At 36.9% G+C, this 23903-nt stretch overlaps 1 protein-coding gene across 2 annotated transcripts in view; it reads right to left on the bottom strand.

The window, feature by feature from the left end:
- Positions 1-23903, bottom strand: part of LOC115209931 (33 kDa inner dynein arm light chain, axonemal-like) — a 45619-nt gene that overhangs the window by 2925 nt on the left and 18791 nt on the right. For both annotated transcript variants that reach the window (XM_036501493.1, XM_029778538.2), the window contains exons 4-5: positions 23210-23388; positions 21165-21329 (exon numbers count right to left, since the gene is read on the bottom strand). In XM_036501493.1, the coding sequence (XP_036357386.1) occupies positions 21165-21329; positions 23210-23388 (344 nt within the window). The remainder of the gene's footprint in view (positions 1-21164; positions 21330-23209; positions 23389-23903) is intronic.

The raw sequence follows: 23903 nt of genomic DNA on the forward strand, positions 1-23903 counted from the left end.
CATTGCTGCCAAAGGAGGAGCAACAAGATATTGACTAAATTTCACGATTAATAACAATTATGTGGTGTGCTGGGATATGTTTTAATAAATTTTTGATTAAAAACGTGTTTGTTTCTGATAAGTTAATTAAATTAAAAAAATGTAAGAAAATGTAGAAATTTGAGAAGTGCTAATTAATTTCCGACGCAAGTGTATATATATATATATATATACATATATACATATACATACATACATACATACATACATACATACATACATACATACATACATACATACATACATACATACATACATACATATATGCCCAATTCAAGATCACAGCATACGTGTACACTGCAGCATAATTTCTTTTTCTCAATTTAACATTGTCTTATTTAACATTGTCCCGAAAGAGACCAAAGGAAAAGGATCCCATCAACTTTAAACGGAGTCTGGATAGATTCCTTCAAGGAATACCAGATAAGCCACCCATAATTGGATACAACTCACCCAACAAAAACTCACTACTTGAATGGACCATAAACAAAACTTGACTTAAACAGGATTCAAATAATCCTATCAGGTGGTGCTATTAAGTTAGACATGGCCTGGACCAATGTTTGGTCGAAACATATTTAAGTTTTATCTATATATATATATATATATCTTTCTCTCATTCTCACTCTTTCCATACGTACACGCATGTATGTATATGTATATATATATGCATATGATTATACATACGTATATATATATATATATATATATATATATATATATATATATAATAATATATATATATAATATATATATATTTCCTTTCCTGAGCGTCCAATAACACTATACTTGTTCCACGTCCTCGCGTTGTTGTGTTTTCTCTTTGTGTTTTCATCTTTGGATAACTATATATATATATATATATATATATAGTTGAAATTTACAGAAAAACAAAAGATGAAGACGTGTATAAACAACAAGTAGGTTTATTGGTTTGACACTCGGGAAGGTGAGAAAGTCTCTTACGTTTCGAGCCTACGCTCTTCAACAGAAAGAAACACGATGAAATATGTAACTAAAAAGACTAAACCTTTAAGTCATACAATAACTAAGTCCTACAGTCTTCCATAGAATAATATAAAAGTGAAAGCTTAGTATATATATGTGTGTATATATATATATACGTGTGTGTATGTGTGTGTGTGTGTGTGTGTGTGTGTGTGTGTGTGTGTGTATGTATGTATGTATGTATGTATGTATGTAGCACTCCGTCGATTACGACGACGTGGGTTTCAGTTGATCTGATCAACGGAACAGTCTGCTCATGAAATTAACGTGCAAGTGGCTTAGCACTCCACAGACACGTCTACCCTTAACGTAGTTCTCAGGGAGATTCAGCGTGACACAAAGTGTCACATGGCTGGCTCTTTGAAATACAGGTACAACAGAAACAGGAAGAAAGAGTGAGAGAAAGTTGTGGTGAAAGAGCATAGCAGGGTTCACCCAGTGCCGGAGCTACGTGGTGCTTTAGGTGTTTTCGCTCAATAAACTCAACACCCGGTCTGGGAATTGAAACCGCGAGTCCGCCGCCCTAACCACTGGGTCATTGCGCCTTCACATGCGCACACACACATACACACACACACTCAAACACACACGCACACAGGGCGGGGCAAAATGACGTGACACATTTGTAGGTTTAATAAAAGCGAAATAGAGAAAAGAATGACAAAAATGTTATTAAACCTAGAAATGTGTCAGATCATTTTGCCCCACCCTGATCATATATATATATATATATCTAATATATATATATTAGATATATATAAAGGAAAATAAAGGAGATTTGTTAACAAGTCGTTCAACTCCATTCTTTCATAAACTTATATTTTTAAAATAAACATACAAATTTCCGCACGAAAGCACGTAGTCTATGCCCTAGGGACGTAACTTCAACCGTGTTCTTTCTGATGTGAATTTGCTACCCAGGTATCGGTTATCTTTCGAATTATCCTTAATACGATAATTCATTCAACTACTCAAATATATATCTCTCTATATATATATGTACATATATATACACATGTATAATCGCTATAGCAGTAGTTCTTAATTGGGGTCTATATGATCCGGATGGGACCGTATAAGATTTTGTGGCTAAAATTTATGTTCAAAACTTGCTGTTACTTCTACAATACACGGAATATTCTAGCAATTTTTTAATACAATTCCTAATAATATTTAATCTAAGAATGTAGATGTTTTAGTGAACCTGGTGGTTTTAATATGTAATTATTACATAATGACGAAACAGTGTGTAGCTCATATTGTGTGTGTATGTGTGTGTGTGCGCGCGCGCGCGTGCGTGCGTGCGTGCGTGCGTGCGTGTGTATAACAACTCATTTCAGTTGTTCCACTTTTCAAGAAGAGGAAGAAGGCTGAAGAAGTAAAAAGAAGGCGACTCCAACCAAGACCACCACCAGATATTAATTATTAGCAACGGAAGCTGTATTAATGCCAAAAGGTAATCTTCATCTCAGACTTAACCTAGATGTCTCGTTAGAACACTTGATACTGCGTTATTAGTCTTGAGAGATCCTCTCATAGGGGCAGTTGTACTTTTTGCACCAAACGCCAATATGAGAAGAGCCCTGAAGACTAATGTCGCAGTATTTCGTCTTCTAAAAACATCCATATTAAGTTGGATATATATATGTGACCGCGTGTGTACCGTTGGCGATTTTTTTTTCCCTCTGTCTTCCCTTCTCTGGATTTTTCCTTCTCCTATGTTTCCGACGAAGAGCTCCGCTCGAAACGTTAAACCCTCCTTCTTTCCTGAGCGTCCAATAATACTATATTTGTTCCACGTCCTCGCGTTGTTGTGTTTTTTTGTGCTTTCATGTTTGGATTAACTATATATATATATATTATATATAAATTCAACAACAATTGAGGAACGGCCACAATAGGCCGTTCGACCCACTAGAAAGAGCAGCCAGGACTCCAACCGCAAATAGTAGTAATTCCGAAATTTAAGGAAAATTAAAAGAACATTTACCCTATTCATATATATATATAATATATATATATATATATATATATATATATATATATAAGGGTAAAGGAAAGGTAAAGACACCTTTGGTCATGAATGACCATGGGATTGCACCAAGAAAGTTACCCTCCTAGGCAGGTTGTTTTATGGAAATTCAGTAAGGTTGTTTATGGAAGACCTGCAGTCACCCATGCATACCAGCCTCTCCTCTACATGCCATTGATGTTATCCAAGGGAAAGGCAAAGGCTGATACAGCTTGGCACCTGTGACGTCGCAACTCATTTCTACAGCTGAGTGAACTGGAGCAACGTGAGATAAAGTGTCTTGCTCAAGAACACAACACACAACCCAGTCCAGGTATCGAACTCACAACCACATTATTGTAAGTCCGGTGCTCTAACGCCTGAGCCTACACACACACACACACCACACACACACACACACACACACATATATATATATACATATATATATATATACACACACACATACATGCATACATGCACACACATACACACACATATATATATACATATTTACATAATGCATACATACATACACACACATATACACATGCACACTCATATATAAATAGATATACACATATGTACATACATATATACATACAAAGACTTGCCGTTGAGTTAACTACATACGTGGGAGTCATCAAAGCTAATGAGACCAACGAAGTGCAACAAGGGACCTTTGGAGAAACCAAAATAGGTAATTTAGGTTAAATGACTTTTTTCTTTGTCAGCCTAATAAGTCAGTACTCTGAGTCAGTTGTGACTCTAGGTATATGCGAGGGGTGAGTGTGTGTATATATATATATATATATATATATATAACTTAATGTTTGTAAGAAATTACACCAGTCAACTAATTAGATGACATATCAGAGCATGTGTATTGTGTGTGTGTGTGTGTGTGTGTGTGTGCTTAAACATCATTTGGTGTTAAAGAAAATTACTCCAGCCTAGTAATTAGACTAAACATACTAATATCTCCATTTAATGTTCATTTCCAGATACAAGCATACTCTCAAATACACACACGCACACACACACACACACACGCACACACACACACACACACACACACACACACACAGAAATACAACTGTGCAATATGTACACACGTATCTACCCAATTACACATGGATATTTTCAGGTTTCTTGCTTAAGGGTCAACAGAACAACAGTAGAAGGGTCAGTCCTTAGATGATGAAAGGAGAACTTGTTGGTATTTAGAGAACAATAACCTCGGATTTAGCTTTGATAACTCTTCTAGCTGTCGAAAACATATCAAAATGAAACAATGAAATCTGAAGAAATTAATTACGGTCTTCTGCGCTGACAAACAGGGAATACAGACAATTCACAAGGATAGAGTATGGTACGTATTTACTCCTGCATGAGTCACATTTCTTTATACTTGCCTTTGACTGAAAAGCTGAGGGACAGACTTTTACACGGGGCAAAGTTAAAATCAAAATTTGAATATTAACCATTACCGGTGGATGGCTTATTTTTCTCTGTACCGTAGCACCGCTCTACCGATGGAGTGCATCTGGAAGCCATGTATATCTCTTTACTCTCTTACTTGTTTCAGTCATTACTTGTTTCACTCTTACTTGTTTCAGACTGCGGCCATGCTGGAGCACCGTCTTTAGTCGAGCAAATCGGCCACAGAACTTATTCTTTGTAAGCCTAGTAGTTATTCTATCGGTTTCTTTTTTCCGAACTGCTAAGTTACAGAGACGTAAACACACCAGCATCGGTTGTCAAGCGATGTTGGGGGGTCAAACACAGACACACAAACACACAAACATATACATATATTCGACGGGCTTCTTTCAGTTTCGTCTACCAAATCTACTCACAAGGCTTTGGTCGGCCCGAGGCTATAGTAGAAGACACTTACCCAAGGTGCCACGCAGTGGGACTGAACCCGAAACTATGTGGTTGGTAAGCAAGCTACTTACCACACAGCCACTCTTGCAGATCAAATACTGTTCAGGACGTCAGGGCTCAAAGGTTTAAGACAATAAGGCGAGCGCTGGCAGAATCGTAAACACGCATTTCATCCTTTCGGGATCGATAAAAAAATGCAGTTAAGCACAGTGGCCGATTTAATCGGCTTACCTCTTCCTCCGAAATTACCGGCCTTGTGCCACAATTTGGAATAAAGTGAGAGCCGCAGACTCATTAGCACATCGGCCAAAATGCTTAGAGGCATTTCCTCCGTCTTTATGTTCTGAGTTCGCATTCCGCTGAGGTCGACTTTGCCTTTGGTCTTTTCGGGGTCCATAAAATAAATAGCAGCTGAGCATTGGAGTCGATGTAATCAACTTAACCCCTCCCCCGAAATTGCTGATCTCGGCCAAAATTTGAAACCAAATTATACACGACTAAATACGGTAAATAACGCTCTGAGGAAGGCGGCAAGCTAGCAGAAACATTAGCACGCCGGGCGAAATGCGTAGCCGTATTTCGTCTGCCGTTATGCTCTGAGTTCAAATTCCGTCAAGGTCGACTTTGCCTTTCATCCTTTCGGGGTCGATAAACTAAGTACCAGTTACGCACTGTGATCGATGTAATCGACTTAATCCCTTTGTCTGTCCTTGTTTGTCCCCTCTGTGTCTAGCCCCTTGTGGGTAGTAAAGAAATAGGTACTTCGTCTGTCTTTATGTTCTGAGTTCAAATTCCACAGAGGTCGACTTTGCCTTTCATCCTTTTGGGGTCGATAAATTAAGTACCAGTTTCGTACTAGAGTCGATCTAATCGACTGGCCCCCTCCCCCAAAATTTCGGGTCCCTTGCCTAGAGTAGAAAAGAATAACTGTTACTTTTGTAAGGCATTGAGCTGGGAGAAACGTTAGCATACCGGTCGAAATGCTTAGCGGTATTTCGTCTGCCGTTACGTTCTGAATTCAAATTCCGCCGAGGTCGACTTTGCATTTCATCCTTTCGTGGTACCAGTTACGCACTGGGGTTGATGTAATCGACTTAATCCGTTTGTCTGTCCTTGTTTGTCCTCTCTGTGTTTAGCCCCTTGTGGGTAGTAAAGAAATAGGTACTTCGTGTGTCTTTACATTCTGAGTTCAAATTCCGCCGAGGTCGACTTTGCCTTTCATCCTTTCGAGGTCGATAAATTAAGTACCAGTGAAACACTGGGATCGATATATACAACTAACCCCTCACCTTGTGCCTATAGTAGAAAGGATAATTACTTATTGACGTAAACCGGGGCAGAAGAGAATTCAAGAGTCCAATGACCCTACTTATTCCGAAGCAAACGTGAAGATGCAATGAATGGGCTGTGTTTGATTGGGGGTGGAGCGTCAGTCACGAGGATGGGCAATATTGAAAAAAATTCAATGTATATTTTATATCTATATGCAAATGATGTACCGAATATTTTGTTTTAAAGTATTGATCGTACTACTGTAAGAAATACTCAGTGTTATAATGGCGGACCAAATATAATTGATTCGCAAACTCCAAGCAACAGGTTCAATCTGTTAGAGGCACTGTCAGACGATGATGATGATGATGATAACGATGATGATGATGATGATGATGATGATGATGATGATGATGATGATGATGATAACGATGATGATGATGATGATGATGATGATGATGATGATGACGATGATAATAGTAACGATGATGATGGTGATGATGATGCTGGTAATGATGACAATGGTAATGATGATAATGATGATGATAACGATGATGATAACGATGATGATGATGATGATGATGATGATGATGATCGTTGTTGTTATTGTCGTTGTTGTTCTTGCTGCGTTTGCTCTCCCCCCACCCTCCACCCCAGGCCAATCCTGATCAAACAACAGACTATGGTCGCAGGCGTTCCAATATTGTCTGAGAATTTTCTAATAGCACGATCGATATTTTAGAACAAAATAATATTGTGTATATCATTTATATATATTATATATATCTATATATATATATATATATATATATATAGATAAATTACATAACGCATAGATAAATAGTGTGTGTGTGGTGTGTGGTGTGTGTCAGTGCGCGCGCGAGTACGTGCGTAAATACCATTTATGTAGAACATATGCAATGAATACTACATTACAAACACATACACACATATATATATATATATATATCTATATATATATATATATATATATATATATATATTAGATAGATAGATAAATAGAGATATACAAGTTACATGCAGAACACACACAAATACATACATGCACATAGTTCTTATACATATATGTATATATTTAAATTAAAAGAAAAACATTATATAGAAATATACATACACACACATCCATATATGCATTCAAACACACATACACCCCTACATACATGAATATAAACATACATATATACACACATACATTCATACACGCATACATAAACATACATTCATACGCACATATATACACACATAACACACACACACACACACACACACACACACACACACACACACACACATACCCATACATACATACGAAAGGGCAACAAGAGAAACAATTAATTTCACAAAAATCGATATGAAAAACAGACTGTTTTTAGACTTCTACAGAATCGATGTTTTCTTTGCCTCCAACAACGCTCACAGTTGCCTTCTGAAAGCCACACAACCAAAATATCTCTTCAAGCCATCACTGCTTATCTTATTCATTATCTAAACAATGAACTGCCGTCTTAGGTCCTTTCTCAAACGTCCCCGCTATCATCGCAAGCACCTACTACATCGTTAATACTCCCTAAACCAGTAAATCTTAGATAATGTATCAAGGCCTAATTGATTGGAGATTAGAAAAGAGAAAATTTAACATCAATATTGAAGCTGTTTAGGACAACAGGGCTGGCGTGGGTCGATCTTTAATCGGTTGATGTTGCTGATGCCTTTTATGCTTGTTGCAAGCATGGCGCAACAACTAGGAACCCCAATTGAATCTTTTCAGTGCTGCTTGTGCTTTAAGGGTAGATGCGGTGTGAATCCCAATGGATTCTAGTGAACAAAAGTAACCCTACGCATAAAAGGGTTTCTAACTTAAGCACAAGACTGGGTATTTTGACAGCAGGGGGAGTAATCGATTCCATTGGCCTCTGTATTTAGACTGATGCTTTACGTTGTTGACCTTCAAAGGATGAAAAGCAAAGGACCTCGGCGGGAATCGAACTCAGAACATGAAGAGTCAGAAAAAGCATATCACGAAACATTTTTCCGACGCGCTAACGACTATTCTTCCAGCTTGCAGTACTCGAAACATATTTTGTTGTGTCTGGGGAGAGTGGTTCTCTTTTAGTGCTTTATTATTTAACACACTTACCGGTAAAGTTTCCACTCATTTACTTATTTATTTTTACCGGTAAGTGTGTTAAATAATAAGGCACTAAAAGAGAATGACTCTCCTCAGACACAACAATATATATATATATATATATATACCATGTGATCTCTTGAGCACCACCAGCTCAAATATTTTTCCTCTGTCTTCCTTCTTTGGGATCTTTCCTCTTGTTGTTTCCGACGAGAGCTCCGCTCGAAACGTTAAACCTCCTTCCCTTCTTTCCTGAGCGTCAATAATACTTTAATTGTTCCACGTCCTGCGTTGGTGTGTTTTTTTTTCTTTTTTTCTGTGTTTTCTCTTGTTTGATTAACTATATATATATATATATATATATATATATATATATATATATATATATAATCGCAAATTAAATGCTGGATTCAATTTCTTCAAAGTAATGGTTCGGGACTACTTAATAACAAAACGGTGTAGGATTAGATGATGTTGGTAATTTGATTGCAGATTCGACTGTTAATTTTGATCGGTGGTTTGATTACTGAGTTGAGAATTTGAATAATTTAGAAACCGGAAGGGGCTGAATTAGAGTGCTAAATATTAAGTTCGCATTCTGTAGAAACAAATCACCACTATGAGCACAGCCTATTATTGCATGCAATAAGCTCCTTCCTTTACCAGCCTTCCCAATAGCCTATGCAATCATCTGCAAACGTCCAGACACATTCAAAGCACTCACTGAAAAACATTACAACACCATTCCAAGAATTCTATTTCTCGCACTCTGTTCCCACAAACATAAAAATTTATACAGGCATTAAAATAACTTCTGTTAGTCGATGACCTAAAGAGGAACTGTGTGCACGGTCACCCTTCTCGTTGGAAATGAACGCTGAATGTTCCTCTAATAACAAACTACTTCTTAAAAAGGATGTGTTGATTGATGTGGCCATGACTTCATTGTGCTCAGCCATGGAGCCATTGTATTCACGATGAAGAGGTAATGGTCACAGCACTAAGGGATTTTATTTTTTTACGTGGCTTGGTCGGAAAAGGAAATGTCAGAACTCATGAGCCATCTCTGGGCCTCCAAGACTGACAGGAGGGAGAAAAGTTGTCCTTAAAAAGGAGACCTGGCCCAAATGCTGGGAACAGAGTGATCCTCGCTAAAAGTACCCAAGGACACGTAAAGCGGGAGTGGAAACAGAATAAGGCGGTGGTTTACATCTATTGTTCAAGGAAAGGAACGGTTTCCACGCAGTTTCCATCAACCAAATTCCGCTCTTTGGTTGACTCGATACTACGCTATAAGACACTCAACTAGAGAGTAACATAATGGGATAGGATCCCCACCAAATCAACATAACTGTGAATCAGGCGTATTAATCACTCAGCCATGCAAACACCTTGGTCTGCTCAATCAAGATTGATTTAAAATAAAGACAAAACAGCAACAACTAAATTATGTGTGTGCGCACGCGTGCGCGCGCACGTGCACGCACGATGAAGAAAATAAACTAAGGGGAATAACTCGAAGTGGCCAGTGTCATGCATTTCAACAACAATGATAGATAATGGTATATTAAATACCATACAAGATATATTCTTCGTGTATTGAAATTATCTCAGATCCAAGTGATGGAAGAACAATCGCTTGATGGCAGTTTGGACCAATTCTAAACGAGAAGTGAAATAACCTCAAGAACCAAGTATTCTCCAAAATTGAAATGCCATTAAGGAAATTGTTTGGAGACAAGAGGACAGCTGTGGAAACGTGTTTCTGTTTCTACGGGCGTCGTCAGTACAGTTGTTGCCCTGCCTTGTCTCCAGCAGAACGAGATACTTAAAGATATACAAAAAATAGTAGAACAGTGTTAAGTCTAGATAACGAAACATTATGTAAATGAAATAACTCAGAGTGAACTGTAGCATATATTTTAACACGAAATGTATATAAAAATATATTAAATACTATACGAGACAAATTTATTGATTTATTAAAATTATTTCCATTTCCAGGGATAGTATAACAATCGCTTGGTGGCAACTGAAATCAACACTAAATGAGGGAGAAAGATAGCCTCAAGAACCAAGAATTCCTCAAACTCGACATGCCACTCAAAGCTAATATATTCTCTCACAGTCAGGTCATTCAAGGGTCTAGTAGTTACGCTGATGAAGTCTAATAAGACCAAAACATGTCCGGAGCTATCATCATAATTTCCAAAGATCAGACTCACTCTTCACTGCATGTTCCCATTTAATTTTTAATGAATTTATATTTCACAGTTCTCTTCCTTGCTTTTCTTCACAATAATTGTCATTAATTTAAATTATTTTTTTCTCCTCATTGCAAGTGTAAATTCAATTGATTAAAAAATTTCGACTAACACACAGACACACACACACACACACACCATATATATATATAATATATATATATAATATATATATATATATAATATATATATATATATATATATATATATACATATTATACACTATATAAATACATATGCACACATATACACATGGGTGTGTACACACACACACACACACACACACACACCCACACACATATATATATATATATATATGCGCGTGCATATCATAATAGATATAAATGTATAATAGATATAAATGCTTACATGCATGTGTGCATGTCTGTATATACGTATGTGTAAACCTATCTATAGTCATAGGGTGCGAGAGAGAAAGAGAGAGGCGAGAAGAGATATATAGATAACTATATGAATAAAAACTACGATTATTCAGTTGTCAAACGAATGTGCTCTCTTCATACACGGAATCACTATAAAGAAAAAAACACTACATATACACCAAAGGCAACAAATGACCAACTTAAAAATATAATACGGTGTGACCCACAGTAATAACATCGCCAGTGTAGCGAGAAACTTCCACTCTCTGATCAAAAACGATTTTCTCAGCTCCTGCAAGTTTCACAAACTTTTTGACAAAAACTATATAAAAGTGAGCCACAGTTGCTTTCAAAATATGTGTAGCGTTACTAAAAGCTATAACGCAAAATATTTTACCTATACAATTGTAGAATTATCGATCTCTTTCCTTTGAAAATGAAATGCTTGGAGGCTTACTCCACCAAATCGTACTGACGTCATCAAGAAGACACATAGACAAATTATATAAGATTCATAGTGCATTCATTCAAAATTACTTGAACCAACACTGCCATTTGGAAAACAATACACTTCTCTCAAAGTGTATTTGGAGATATACAAATAAATGAGACGCTGATTTTAACAAAGGTGCAAAGCTACATATTTTAAGAGAAGATGCTGTTAACTTGATCGGCCTTGCTACTTCAGTGGTTGTTTATTTAATCAACATCCTCCAAAAGGTATAAAAAAAATAAAACTAACTAAAGAGGGATTTGAACTTAGAATATAGAACAGAAAAGCATTTTGTACAGAGCTTTTAACAATTTTGCTATTACTGCCCCAACTATTTCTGAAAGAGCATCAATGTTTAGAATCAGGTCAAGGCACTACGTTAGGCTTCCTGTTATACAGAATTAAAAAAAAAAACTTTACATTATCCAGTTCTAAACAAAATATAAATGAATTAATTACATTCTGCTGCCATCTGCCTAAACTGCACATAAATTTCCAGAAGTTTTGCCTGATATATGTGATATGATGAACAGCACTTGACGTCATGAACCATGTCACCAGTTGATGGCATCTGGTATTTTTCATAACTTTTAAACGCTATCTGTTATTTTTCTAATTTAACGCTGAGTACAGTTGACCAGATATTAATTATATGTTCACAATCCTAGTTACCAAATATACATACAACAAACACATTCTATACACTGCTAATACATACATACATACAATACATACATACATACATACATACATACATACATACATACATACATACAGATATATATATATACATATATATATATATATACATATATATATATATATATATATATATATATATATATATATATATATATATATATTATATATAATATATAAGATATATATATTATATATAACATATATATCTATATATATATATATATATATAGAATATATTATGTAAGATCCAGGGATCGAGGTTTAGGAAGAAAGTTAGCTTCAAGCAATCCGTGCCTTAAATTATAAGGCACTAAAAGAGAATGACTATCCCCAGACTCAACAGAATATTCTTCAACACACGAAATCACCTAAAGAATCTTGCATACCAAATCCAGAAAAACGAAATATATATATATATATATATATATTAGAAGAAATGAGGTACTCAGAAATCTGGATGGTTTTATATTTACAGATATTTATTAATATGTCACATGTTTTTATAAATCATATATTAGCGCTTGCGTCCACTCTAGTAGGGGTGGAGAGAGAGATATAAGATAGTACAAGAGTGTGAGAAATGGGGAGAAAGTGAGACATACACTCTTTATCACTTTCTCCCCATTCCTCCCCTCTCTGTACTATCTTATATCTCTCTCCACCCCTACACTCAAATATACTATAAAATGAGACAAAATTCCTGAAAAAGTTCAATCTGACAACTCCACTAGAGTGGACGCAAGCGCTAATATATGATTTATAAAAGTATGTGACATATTAATAAATATCTGTAAATATAAAACCATCCAGATTTCTGAGTACCTCATTTCTTCTAATATATAATACCTGTACATCATCTCCAAACCTTCTAATATATATATATATATATATATAATAATAAATATTAGGGAATAAATCCAAATTTACAGGGAAAAAATCAGATTTAGGATTAAATCCAATTTTATAGTAAAATATTATAAAATATTATTAAAGACAAAACCACTATTTTGCAAAACAAACAAGGAAAGACTAATCAATACATAAAATTTTAACTATTATTAAAATTTTATGTATTGATTAAGTCTTTCCTTGTTTGTTTTGCAAAATAGTGGTTTTGTCTCTAATAATATTTTATATATATATATATATATATATATACAAGAAAGTAATGTGAGCCTCTGTGTTTTATATAAATCATATGTGCTTGCATGTAAGAGACGTTCATGAGTAAGACATGCAAGAGTGTGTACGTCTGAATGTGCGCATGCACACGCATGTGCGTGTGTATGTGTGTGTGTGTGTGCACGCATCAGAATTAAAACCAGAATTAGTATATCATCATCATCATCATTTAGCGTCCGTTTTCCATGCTAGCATGGGTTAAGTACAGATATATTTTAAATGAGAAAAAAATGCGAAGAACAATGACCAACTTTAACAAAATGTAATAATCATCTGTGTTTTGTGAGTTAATTTGGTAGGCGGAAACTATGGGAAAGCCTGTCATTTAGATATAAGTGTTTGCACATGTGTATGCGTGTGCTGCTGTATGTGTGTGTGTTTTTTTTTCGTGTTTGTGCTGTGTTTGTCCCCCACCACTGCTTGACAACCGTTGTTGGTTTGTTTATGCCCCTGTAACTTAGCAGTTCTGCAAACGAGATACTCTCTTTACTCTTTTACTTGTTTCAGTCATTTGACTGCGGCCATGCTGGAGCACCACCTTTAGTCGAGCAAATCGACCCCGGGACTTATTCTTTGTAAGCCCAGTACTTATTCTATCGGTCTCTTTTGCCGAACCGCTAAGTGACGGGGACGTAAACACACCAGCGTCGGTTGTCAAGCAATGCTAGAGGGACAAACACAGACACACAAACATATACACACACATACATATATATACATACATATATACGACAGGCTTCTTTCAGTTTCTGTCTACCAAATCCACTCACAAGGCTTTGGTCGGCCCGAGGCTATAGCAGAAGACACTTGCCCAAGATGCCACGCAGTGGGACTGAACCCGGAACCATGTGGTTGGTTAGCAAGCTACTTACCACACAGCCACTCCTGCGCCTGAGATCCATAAATTAAGTACCAAACGAAGAAAAGGCAAACATGAAATCTGGGGTTGATTTGTTTAACTAAACCAGAGGTTCTCAACCAGGTTTCATATGACCAAAGGTGCACGTAAAAAGCACCAAGTGCACTGTAAAGTGGTTGGCATTTGGAAGGGCATCCATCTGTAGAGAACCACGCTAAATCAGACTGGAGTCTGGTGCAGCTCTCCAGCTTACAAGTTCCAGTCAAACTGTTCAACCCATGCCAGCATGGACATTGAACTCTAAATGAGGATGATGATAATGTTGATGATGATGATGATTACAATGATGATGACGATGATGATGATGAGGATGATGATGATGATTATGACGATGATGATAATGATGATGATGATAATGATGAGGATGATGATAATGGTGAGGACGATGATGATGATGAGGATGAGGATGATGATGATGAGGATGATGATGATGAGGACGATGATGATGATGAAGATGATGATGATGATGATGAGGATGATGATGATGATGATGAGGATGATGATGATGATAATGATGATGCGGATGATGATGAGGATGATGATAATGATGATGATGATAGATTGAATAACGTACTTTCTTGGTACATTAAAACCAATTAAAAAGATTGGATGATCACAACTGAAATGACTGAGTATATTTTCATTCAAGCAGAGCTGACCTTGGGTTAAACAACAACAACAACAACAAGATTAAAATATGCAAATTAGGGTTGAACCGATTTCAGAGATAGTGGAGAACTCTATTTTCATTGTGAACTCTAATCAAAGGAATCAAACACAAATGCAGTCAGTCAATACATAAACGCATATATAGATACAGTGTGGACGTGTACACACACACACACACACACACACACACACACACACACACTCACACATACACACACACACATACATGAACCCACATACATACAAAATGGATATTCTGAGTTCATACAATATGGATGCACGTACAAAAACATATACACGCACAAACACACACACACTTCCTCTCTGTCTACCTGCCTGTCTGTCTGTTCTCTCTCTCTCCCTCTCTCTCAGACACACACACACATACACACACACACACACATACACACACATACATAACACACAACACACACACACACACACACACACGTGCATACACATTCAGGCAAATGAAATATATTCATATGCTTTACACATATAGATGTTCACATAATGCTGATGCATAATGTTTTTACAATATGGACGGACACACATTTGTATACTGAGTACACACACATTCATACAATACACACACACACCACACACTCACACAAATACGTGTGCGCACACGAGCACACTTTCTTACCATGTGTACACACACACACACACATACATACTATGTGGACACATACATACATTCACCAAATTGTGTATATACATTTCCTACAGTGTGCATACATGCATACCCATTCATTCATGTGTATGTGGCCACACACACACACACAAGCACACTTTCTTATCATGGGTACACACACACACTCATACATACATTCATACATACATACATTCATACATACATACATACATACATACATACATACATACATACATACATACATACATACATACTTCATACATACATACATACATAAATTCATACATACAATACATACATACATACATTCATACATTATACATACATACATACATACATACATACATACATACATACATTCATACATACATACATACATACAAATCATACATTCATACATTCATACATACACATTACATACATACATACATTCATACATTCATACATACATACCATAAATACATTCATATATACATTCATACAGCATACATACATACATACATACATACATACATACATACATACATACATACATACATACATTCATACATACATACATACATTCATACATTCATACATACATACATACATACATACATACATTCATATATACATTCATACATAGATACATACATATGTACATACTATGTAGACACATACATTCACAAATTGCGTATATACATTTCCTACAGTGTGCAGACACGCATACACATTCATTCACGTGTATGTGGCCACACACACACACATTCTTATAATAATAACACACTGGTCAATACAATGCCGGCGCAAGCACATTCATATTATGCCTGCACATGCACACGCATTATGTAAATATACTCACACAACCTTCTACAGTATGTATACACAGACACATACTTACACACATGCACACATTTATACAAATATATACACTGCAGTGAATACACATGTAATTCATATAATGTAGACACTCTCATGCATACACACACACACACACATACACACAAACACTCTCATGCACACACACATACACACAAACACTCTCATGCACACACACACACAAACACTCTCATGCACACACACACACACAAACACTCTCATGCACACACACACACACACAACACTCTCATGCACACACACACACAAACACTCTCATACACACACACACACACACACAAACTCTCTCATGCACACACACACACACACTCTCATGCACACACACACACACAAACTCTCTCATGCACACACACAAACACTCTCATGCACACAGACACACACACACACACAAACACTCTCATGCACACACACACACACACACACCAAACACTCTCATACACACACACACACACACACAAACTCTCTCATGCACACACACACACACTCTCATGCACACACACACACACAAACTCTCTCATGCACACACACAAACACTCTCATGCACACAGACACACACACACACAAACACTCTCATGCACACACACAACACACTCTCATGCACACAGACACACACACACACACAAACACTCTCATGCACACACACACACAAACACTCTCATGCACACACACACACAAACACTCTCATGCACACAGACACACACCACACACACAACACACACACCACACACAAACACTCTCATACACACACACAAACACTCTCATGCGCACACACACACACACACACATGCACACACACACAAACACTCTCATGCACACACACACACACACAAACACTCTCATGCACACACACACACACACACACACACACATTCTCATGCAAACACACACACACACACACATTCTCATGCAAACACACACACACACACACACACACACACACACACACACACACACACACACACATGTGCAGCTGGCCATTTACATTGTGACACGTTAAATGGCTGTTTGTTATTTATTGATGTGTTACAGCACAGCACAACCTTGACACATCTGTACACAGACAAATGCTATTATAAACATTACAGAAAGATGTAATTCCCACACCAACAAACATTACAGTAATCTGTTATTTTAGATTAACACTGTGAAGGAGCATGGCCTAGTGGTTAGTGGGGTTGGCCTCGTGGCAGTAAGGTTGTGGTTTCATTTCCTAGACCCGGTAGCATGCTGTGCAGTGCAATTTACTTCATGCTACTACAGTCTAGTCCGCTAAGAACTTGTACTAATTGAGTGCTGGTGAAATTCTTTTTCACCCTACCCTCCTAGTTCTTCCATTTTCTTTCTCTATCTCTCTCTTTTTTCCAGTTGTCCCATTTTCTCTCTCCATTTGTCCTATCCTGGATATGTTGGTGTTTCAAGGATTGAAGAGCCAAGAAGGTGTCTATAGCAGTTCATGATTACATAGACACTGGCTCCTGTGCCGATGGTATGTAAAAAGCACTATTCAAGTATGGTCATTGCCAGTGCCACCTAACTGGCACCCGTGCCAGTGGCATGTAAAAAGCACCATTCAAGTATGGTCGATGCCAGTAATGCATGACTGGTCCTCATACTGGTGGCACATAAAAAGGACCCACTATACTCTTGGAGTGGTTGGTGTTAGAAATGGCATCCAGCTGTAGAAACCTTGCCAGATCATATTGGAGCCTGGTACAGCCTTCTGACTTGCCAGTCCTTAGTCAAGCTGTCCAGCATGGAAAGCGGATGTTAAACGACGATGATGATGATGTAAAACAATTAGTGAAAGTATTGTTCATGTTACTAAGCTATACTTGCTAGTGAATGCTTTGTTTGTGAGGCTTATTATTACTGGTTGAGTGTCAAAACCTGCTGGAATTCTACACACCTTTCCATGATATTTCTAAACAGGAAAATTTGCTCAGTGCAGAGTAGTTGGAATAATAAAAAATCACAGTTTATACTGTTTTGAATCCTGCTGCAGAAAACTTTTCCTTGTGGTGGGGGGAAATGTACATCCTCCCATTTGTTACAGTCTGCTAGGTTTTGGAAGTATCATGATGACCCATCTTCTCCAACCAGTCAGAGCTTACTGTAGCTGACAGCTGTTAATCAGAATTTTTTAGCTATGCTATTGCGTCTGCTTAAAGAGATCAGATGAAATTTGGTTCTTATCCAGCGGCTTTGTAGCTCTTTATTTTCTTTGATGTTTGTTTTATTTCTTCTTTGAAATGCATCAGTTCTTATTTGCAGTAATTCGGCTGGTAATACTGGGTTCAAAGTGTGACTAGATCTGGCTTACACCAATCATCTGAGTTGCAAGAATTAACACGCTCAAAGAACAAGCAAGACCAATCAAGCTCAGAATTAGCTGCTGAAAGACTACAGTGATGCAGGTTAATGCCACAACCCAAGTTACCATTTTCTTCAGACAGGAGATTGTAGAAGATCTGGACAATTTCTTCTACCTGTGCAGTATGATCAGAAAAGATGGAAGCATAGAAAGTGATGCGAACAGTAGAATTGGTAAAGACTTGTTCCAATATAAGCACCAAATCTGGATAACAATAAGCATCCATACTGATATGAAGATCCACCTATGATCTCTTGTCACCCACAGCCCCCTTCAGCTGGTTTCTGCTGCCAAGCCTATCTCCTTGGTGGCTTTCTTCCATTGTTTGGTTTCTAGACCAATCTTCTATCAGAAATAGCACACCAATCATGCAGGAAGCTGCAGCAGCCTACTTCAATAGGGTGTGAAGTCACACACCATCCTTTCACAAGGGTCTTCTCAAACAAATCCTGATATCTCATTTTGTTTAACTGGTAAGAAATGTTGAGCCTATCCTCTCAAGGAACTCTAAGTTCAACCATGAAGATTGGTTTTGCACTCCTGAAGAGCCAGAACATAGCTGATTGGAGTGATGTTACTGCTACCTCTGGGAAGATGCATCTGTCTATCAGGACCACTTGAATCTCTCAATCAGAAGCTGAATATAAACTAGAAAATGGGCCCCCTGCACATATACATACATACACGTGTGTGTGTATGCATGCATGTGTGTGTGTGTGTGTGCATGCAGGTGCAATCCAACATGTGCAACTGTCAATTCAAACATGTTTTTCTCTCTCCATCTATTTTCTCTTCTTATACTTTTCTGTAGAAGAGAGTAGGCTTGAAATGTCAAAGACTCATCCAGTTTTCCTGAGCAACAAACCAATACACTTCATTTATTTTTCCCTCCCACACTTGCCTCTACATTTGGCTTTTTGCTTTTTTTGTACAATTTTGAACCATATATATCATCATCATCGTTGTCATCGGTTAATGTCCGCTTTCCATGCTGGCATGGGTTGGACGGTTTGACTGAGGATTGGCAAGCCAGCAAGCTGCACCAGGCTCCAATCTGATCTGGCAATGTTTCTACAGCTAGACGCCCTTCCTAATGCTAACAACTCCAAGAGTGTAGTAGGTGCTTTTTACATGCCACCGGCATAAGGCCAATCAGGTGGTACTGGCACCAACCATGCTTGAATGGTGCTTTTTACGTGCCATCAATATGGGAGCCAGTCAAGTGGCACCGGCAACGACCATGCTCAAATGGTGCTTTTTACATGCCACTGGCACAGGACCAGTCAGCCGGCACTGACATCAACCATGCTCAAATGGTACTTTTTACACACACACACACACACACAAACATTATTAACATGAACTTTAAATTCAACTAAATACTTTATAAACATGAATAGAACAGATGTGAATAGATCCATGGAGCTCAAACTAAGTATCTGAAATTTTTGGGGTGGGGAGAGATAAATTAATGACATCAACTCCAGTGCTCAACTGGTACTTATTTTATCAACCCCAAAAGAATGAGAGACCAAGTCAACCTCAGCGGAATTCCAACTCACAATCTAAAGACATGAAATGCCACTAAGCTATTTTGTGCAGCGTGCAACCAATCCTGTAAGCTTGCTGCTTAAATTCCTACACTAATATTAATAACATATGACAAAGAAATATTTAGACTTTCTGTTATGAATTTGAAATTAAATTAAACCTAACACATCATAAACACATATCTGAAATAGCAAATTATGCACAGAACTGCCCGTGGGACCCGGATCATGCATGACTTGTAATCTACAGAGACAGAACATTTACATTCTCCATTCCGCATGGCAAATAAACTTTACCAATCTTTCAAATTCTATATTGATTGGTTCCTCCCCCCCCCCCCAACACAAACCATTATCAGTTTCCTTGGTAACCGAATTGTACATTGTTTTAATACTATATGAGTGAAATGACGTTTTATGGCTGGATTTAGAAGGTTTTTTTTTTATACCAAGAAATGGTCAGCATTTTGGTAGCTTAGTGAACAGGTTGTTAAAATTTTGACAGCTCACCACTACATAGCTATATCTTTACACATGTATGCACACACAAACACATACATATATATACCTGAAAACATGCATACACATGTGTGCACACACATAGTCACATATTTACACACACACATATGCATATTCTCTATGTTAACATTCATTTAACTCTGTATGTGTGTGTGTGTGTGCATGTTTGTGTGTGTGTGTGTGTGTGTGTGTGTGTGTTATCCAAAACCTACCTTCAGCTGTGCAATGGTTCTCTTTAGGAAGTTTGATTCGTCTGCATGTTTCTTTTCTTCGACCATTCTCTGTTCGGCTGCTCTCTTCTCGATCTGCTCACATTTAGCCTTCAGTTCATTCACTTGCCGTTCCAACTCTCTTTTTTCCAATTCAAGGGTTTCGATCTATGGAAAAAATGAAGTTAACAACATGTATTTGTACATCTGTACAAGGTTTTTTTCTAACATCGTTTTATAGTTGTGTGACTAATTACAGTAATTAATGAGCTGGATGTTATAGCATTCAGTCAGTTGCTGAGGTGGCACTCGGGGGACCACTATATCATCATCATCATCACCATTATCATCATTGTCATCATCATTTCAATCAATGAGAGAAGAGAAAAAGGGGAGAGAAAGAGAGAAAAAAAGAAACAAGAAATATATATATAAAGATAGGAAAAAAGAGAGAGAAGAGAAAGTTAACAAAGAGAGAAAATGATAAAGAGAGAAATGTAGGAAGAGTGAGGAAAAGAAAAGAAAACAGAGTCATCATCATCGTCATCATTTAATGTCTGCCTTCCATGGTAGTATGGGTTAAAAGAAATAAGAAAAACTGAATGACAATGGTAAGTTCCTTGTCACATATACATACATACATATGTACAGAGCTGGATTAAAAGCCATAGAGGCCCTGAGCACTTAAAAGATTTTGGTGTCCCCATATATATGGATTTCAAAATATAAATTGTAATGAACCATAAAATAAATTTGTATTTTTCAAAATAAATGAAAACTAGTGGTGAGATAGAAAATAATGTTTATTTTTGTATATTTCCATTTTATTCATATTTCAAAAGTTTCCTACCGCTTTTTTTAATTGCAGTCTTTGATCAGTTCCTGAAAATTAATCCCACATAACACATCTGCTTCTATACTGTTATCAGTTTCATATATATATGTATGTGTAAGGGCATCTAGCCATAGAAACCATGCCAAATCAGACAGGGACCTAATGCAGCCCTCCAGCTTACCAGTTCCAGTCAAACCAACTAACCCATGCCAGCATGGAAAGCAGATGTTAAATGATGATGACGACGTATGTATGTATGTATGTATGTATGTATGCATCTATCTATCTATCTATACATATATATATATATATATATATATATATATATATATATATATAATGAGCACCTTATTTCTTCTAATATACTTATAAATTTAAATAGAGGTTAAAAAAAAGTACCTTAAGGAACACAAAATATCCAATGAATTACTGATTCGTTAGCTATCATTTTGTTATGAATAGTAATATTCCTAAAATAATAGGTTCAAATATAAATCTTGGTTTATAAATATTCAAATTAAAAACCAGAAAATAGAAGAAGTAGCATTAATATAATTTATTAGCTGCAAAAATTCAACATCCTCACTTACAGCTGTTTTGATTTTGCCCAAAAGAATTGTAGTGGCACAAGCAGTCGGCGCCATATTGGATGAGATCTCGCGGCAGCTATTGCCATCTCCGAGACTGGAGAGAGACTTCACCTGCATCCATTTACCATGCATGAGATCACAACAAGGCTCGTGATGGAAACTATATAAAGGGAAAACCCGATTCAAATCTGTCTCTTCTTTGGCACCACTACACAAGAGCGCTTGCTGAACACACCAAGGCCAGAGGCATTTGCACCCATACTATCGGAGCTTAAGATGGTAGCTGAGAGCAGCACACTTCACCTCTCCTGTAAATAAACCAGTTGTAAAAAGCCGTTGTACTTGAAGTCTTCTCTCTTCACCTGCCGAAAGCCTGAACTACATAAAGAACAAGAAGAATGAGGGAAGGAGATGATATTCCTCCGATATCATAAACCTTGCCTTCCATTATTAAAGAATTAAATTCTTTTGAGCAAAATCAAAACAACTGTAAGTGAACTTGTATGTATGCAAAATTGTACGTATATGCATATATAGATATATATATATATATATTATATATATATACACACACACACACACACTCATATATGTATTTGTGTATGTATGTATATAATGTTTACCTTTTTCTCCATATCAGTTTTTCCTTGCTCAGCTGCAAGTGCTTTCCTCATTCCAAAAGCCACACTGCTTTCGTACAGTGTCTGATATGCTGCAATTGTCATGCGAATCTCATCGCGCACACGCAACAACAGAAGACCACGTTCAGAGCAGTTGATGGTTACTTGACGAATCAATTCATCTGAAAGCATTAAAAATTTATTAAGAATTCTCATAAAATGTGTGTAATTGACAGAAAAAAATGAGGGAGACCCTACATATCACCATTCAACCAGTTAGAAGTAGCAGCTAAATCTTCTTTAATACATGCCCTATGGGGAACCTATACGCCAAGGAAACTGGGAAACCGGCCCTTATGAACCAGGCATGGCACAAGAAGGAACAAACAATTATATTATACATCATAAAACCAGTAATGGTTATTAAAATAAAATTTGATCTCATCAGGCAGAGGGAAGTCATTAACTTGCAATATATAAAATAAGTTTACTTTTGTCTTTATAAATTTTTTAATCATTTTACGGTTAAAAGCTTATACAATACATTTTAGAGTAAAATTTATAAATTCTCATCCATATTAAGTTAGTTTGGTCATGATACCTCACTTGCCTCTTAGGTGGGTGCTAGGCATAACACAAAAAGGAAGTTAAGAATCATAAGGATAAAATGAAATAGTAGAGAAGTAATGGTGTTGAT

The sequence above is a fragment of the Octopus sinensis genome, linkage group LG3, assembly GCF_006345805.1.
Source record: "Octopus sinensis linkage group LG3, ASM634580v1, whole genome shotgun sequence".
Lineage (NCBI taxonomy): Eukaryota > Metazoa > Mollusca > Cephalopoda > Octopoda > Octopodidae > Octopus > Octopus sinensis.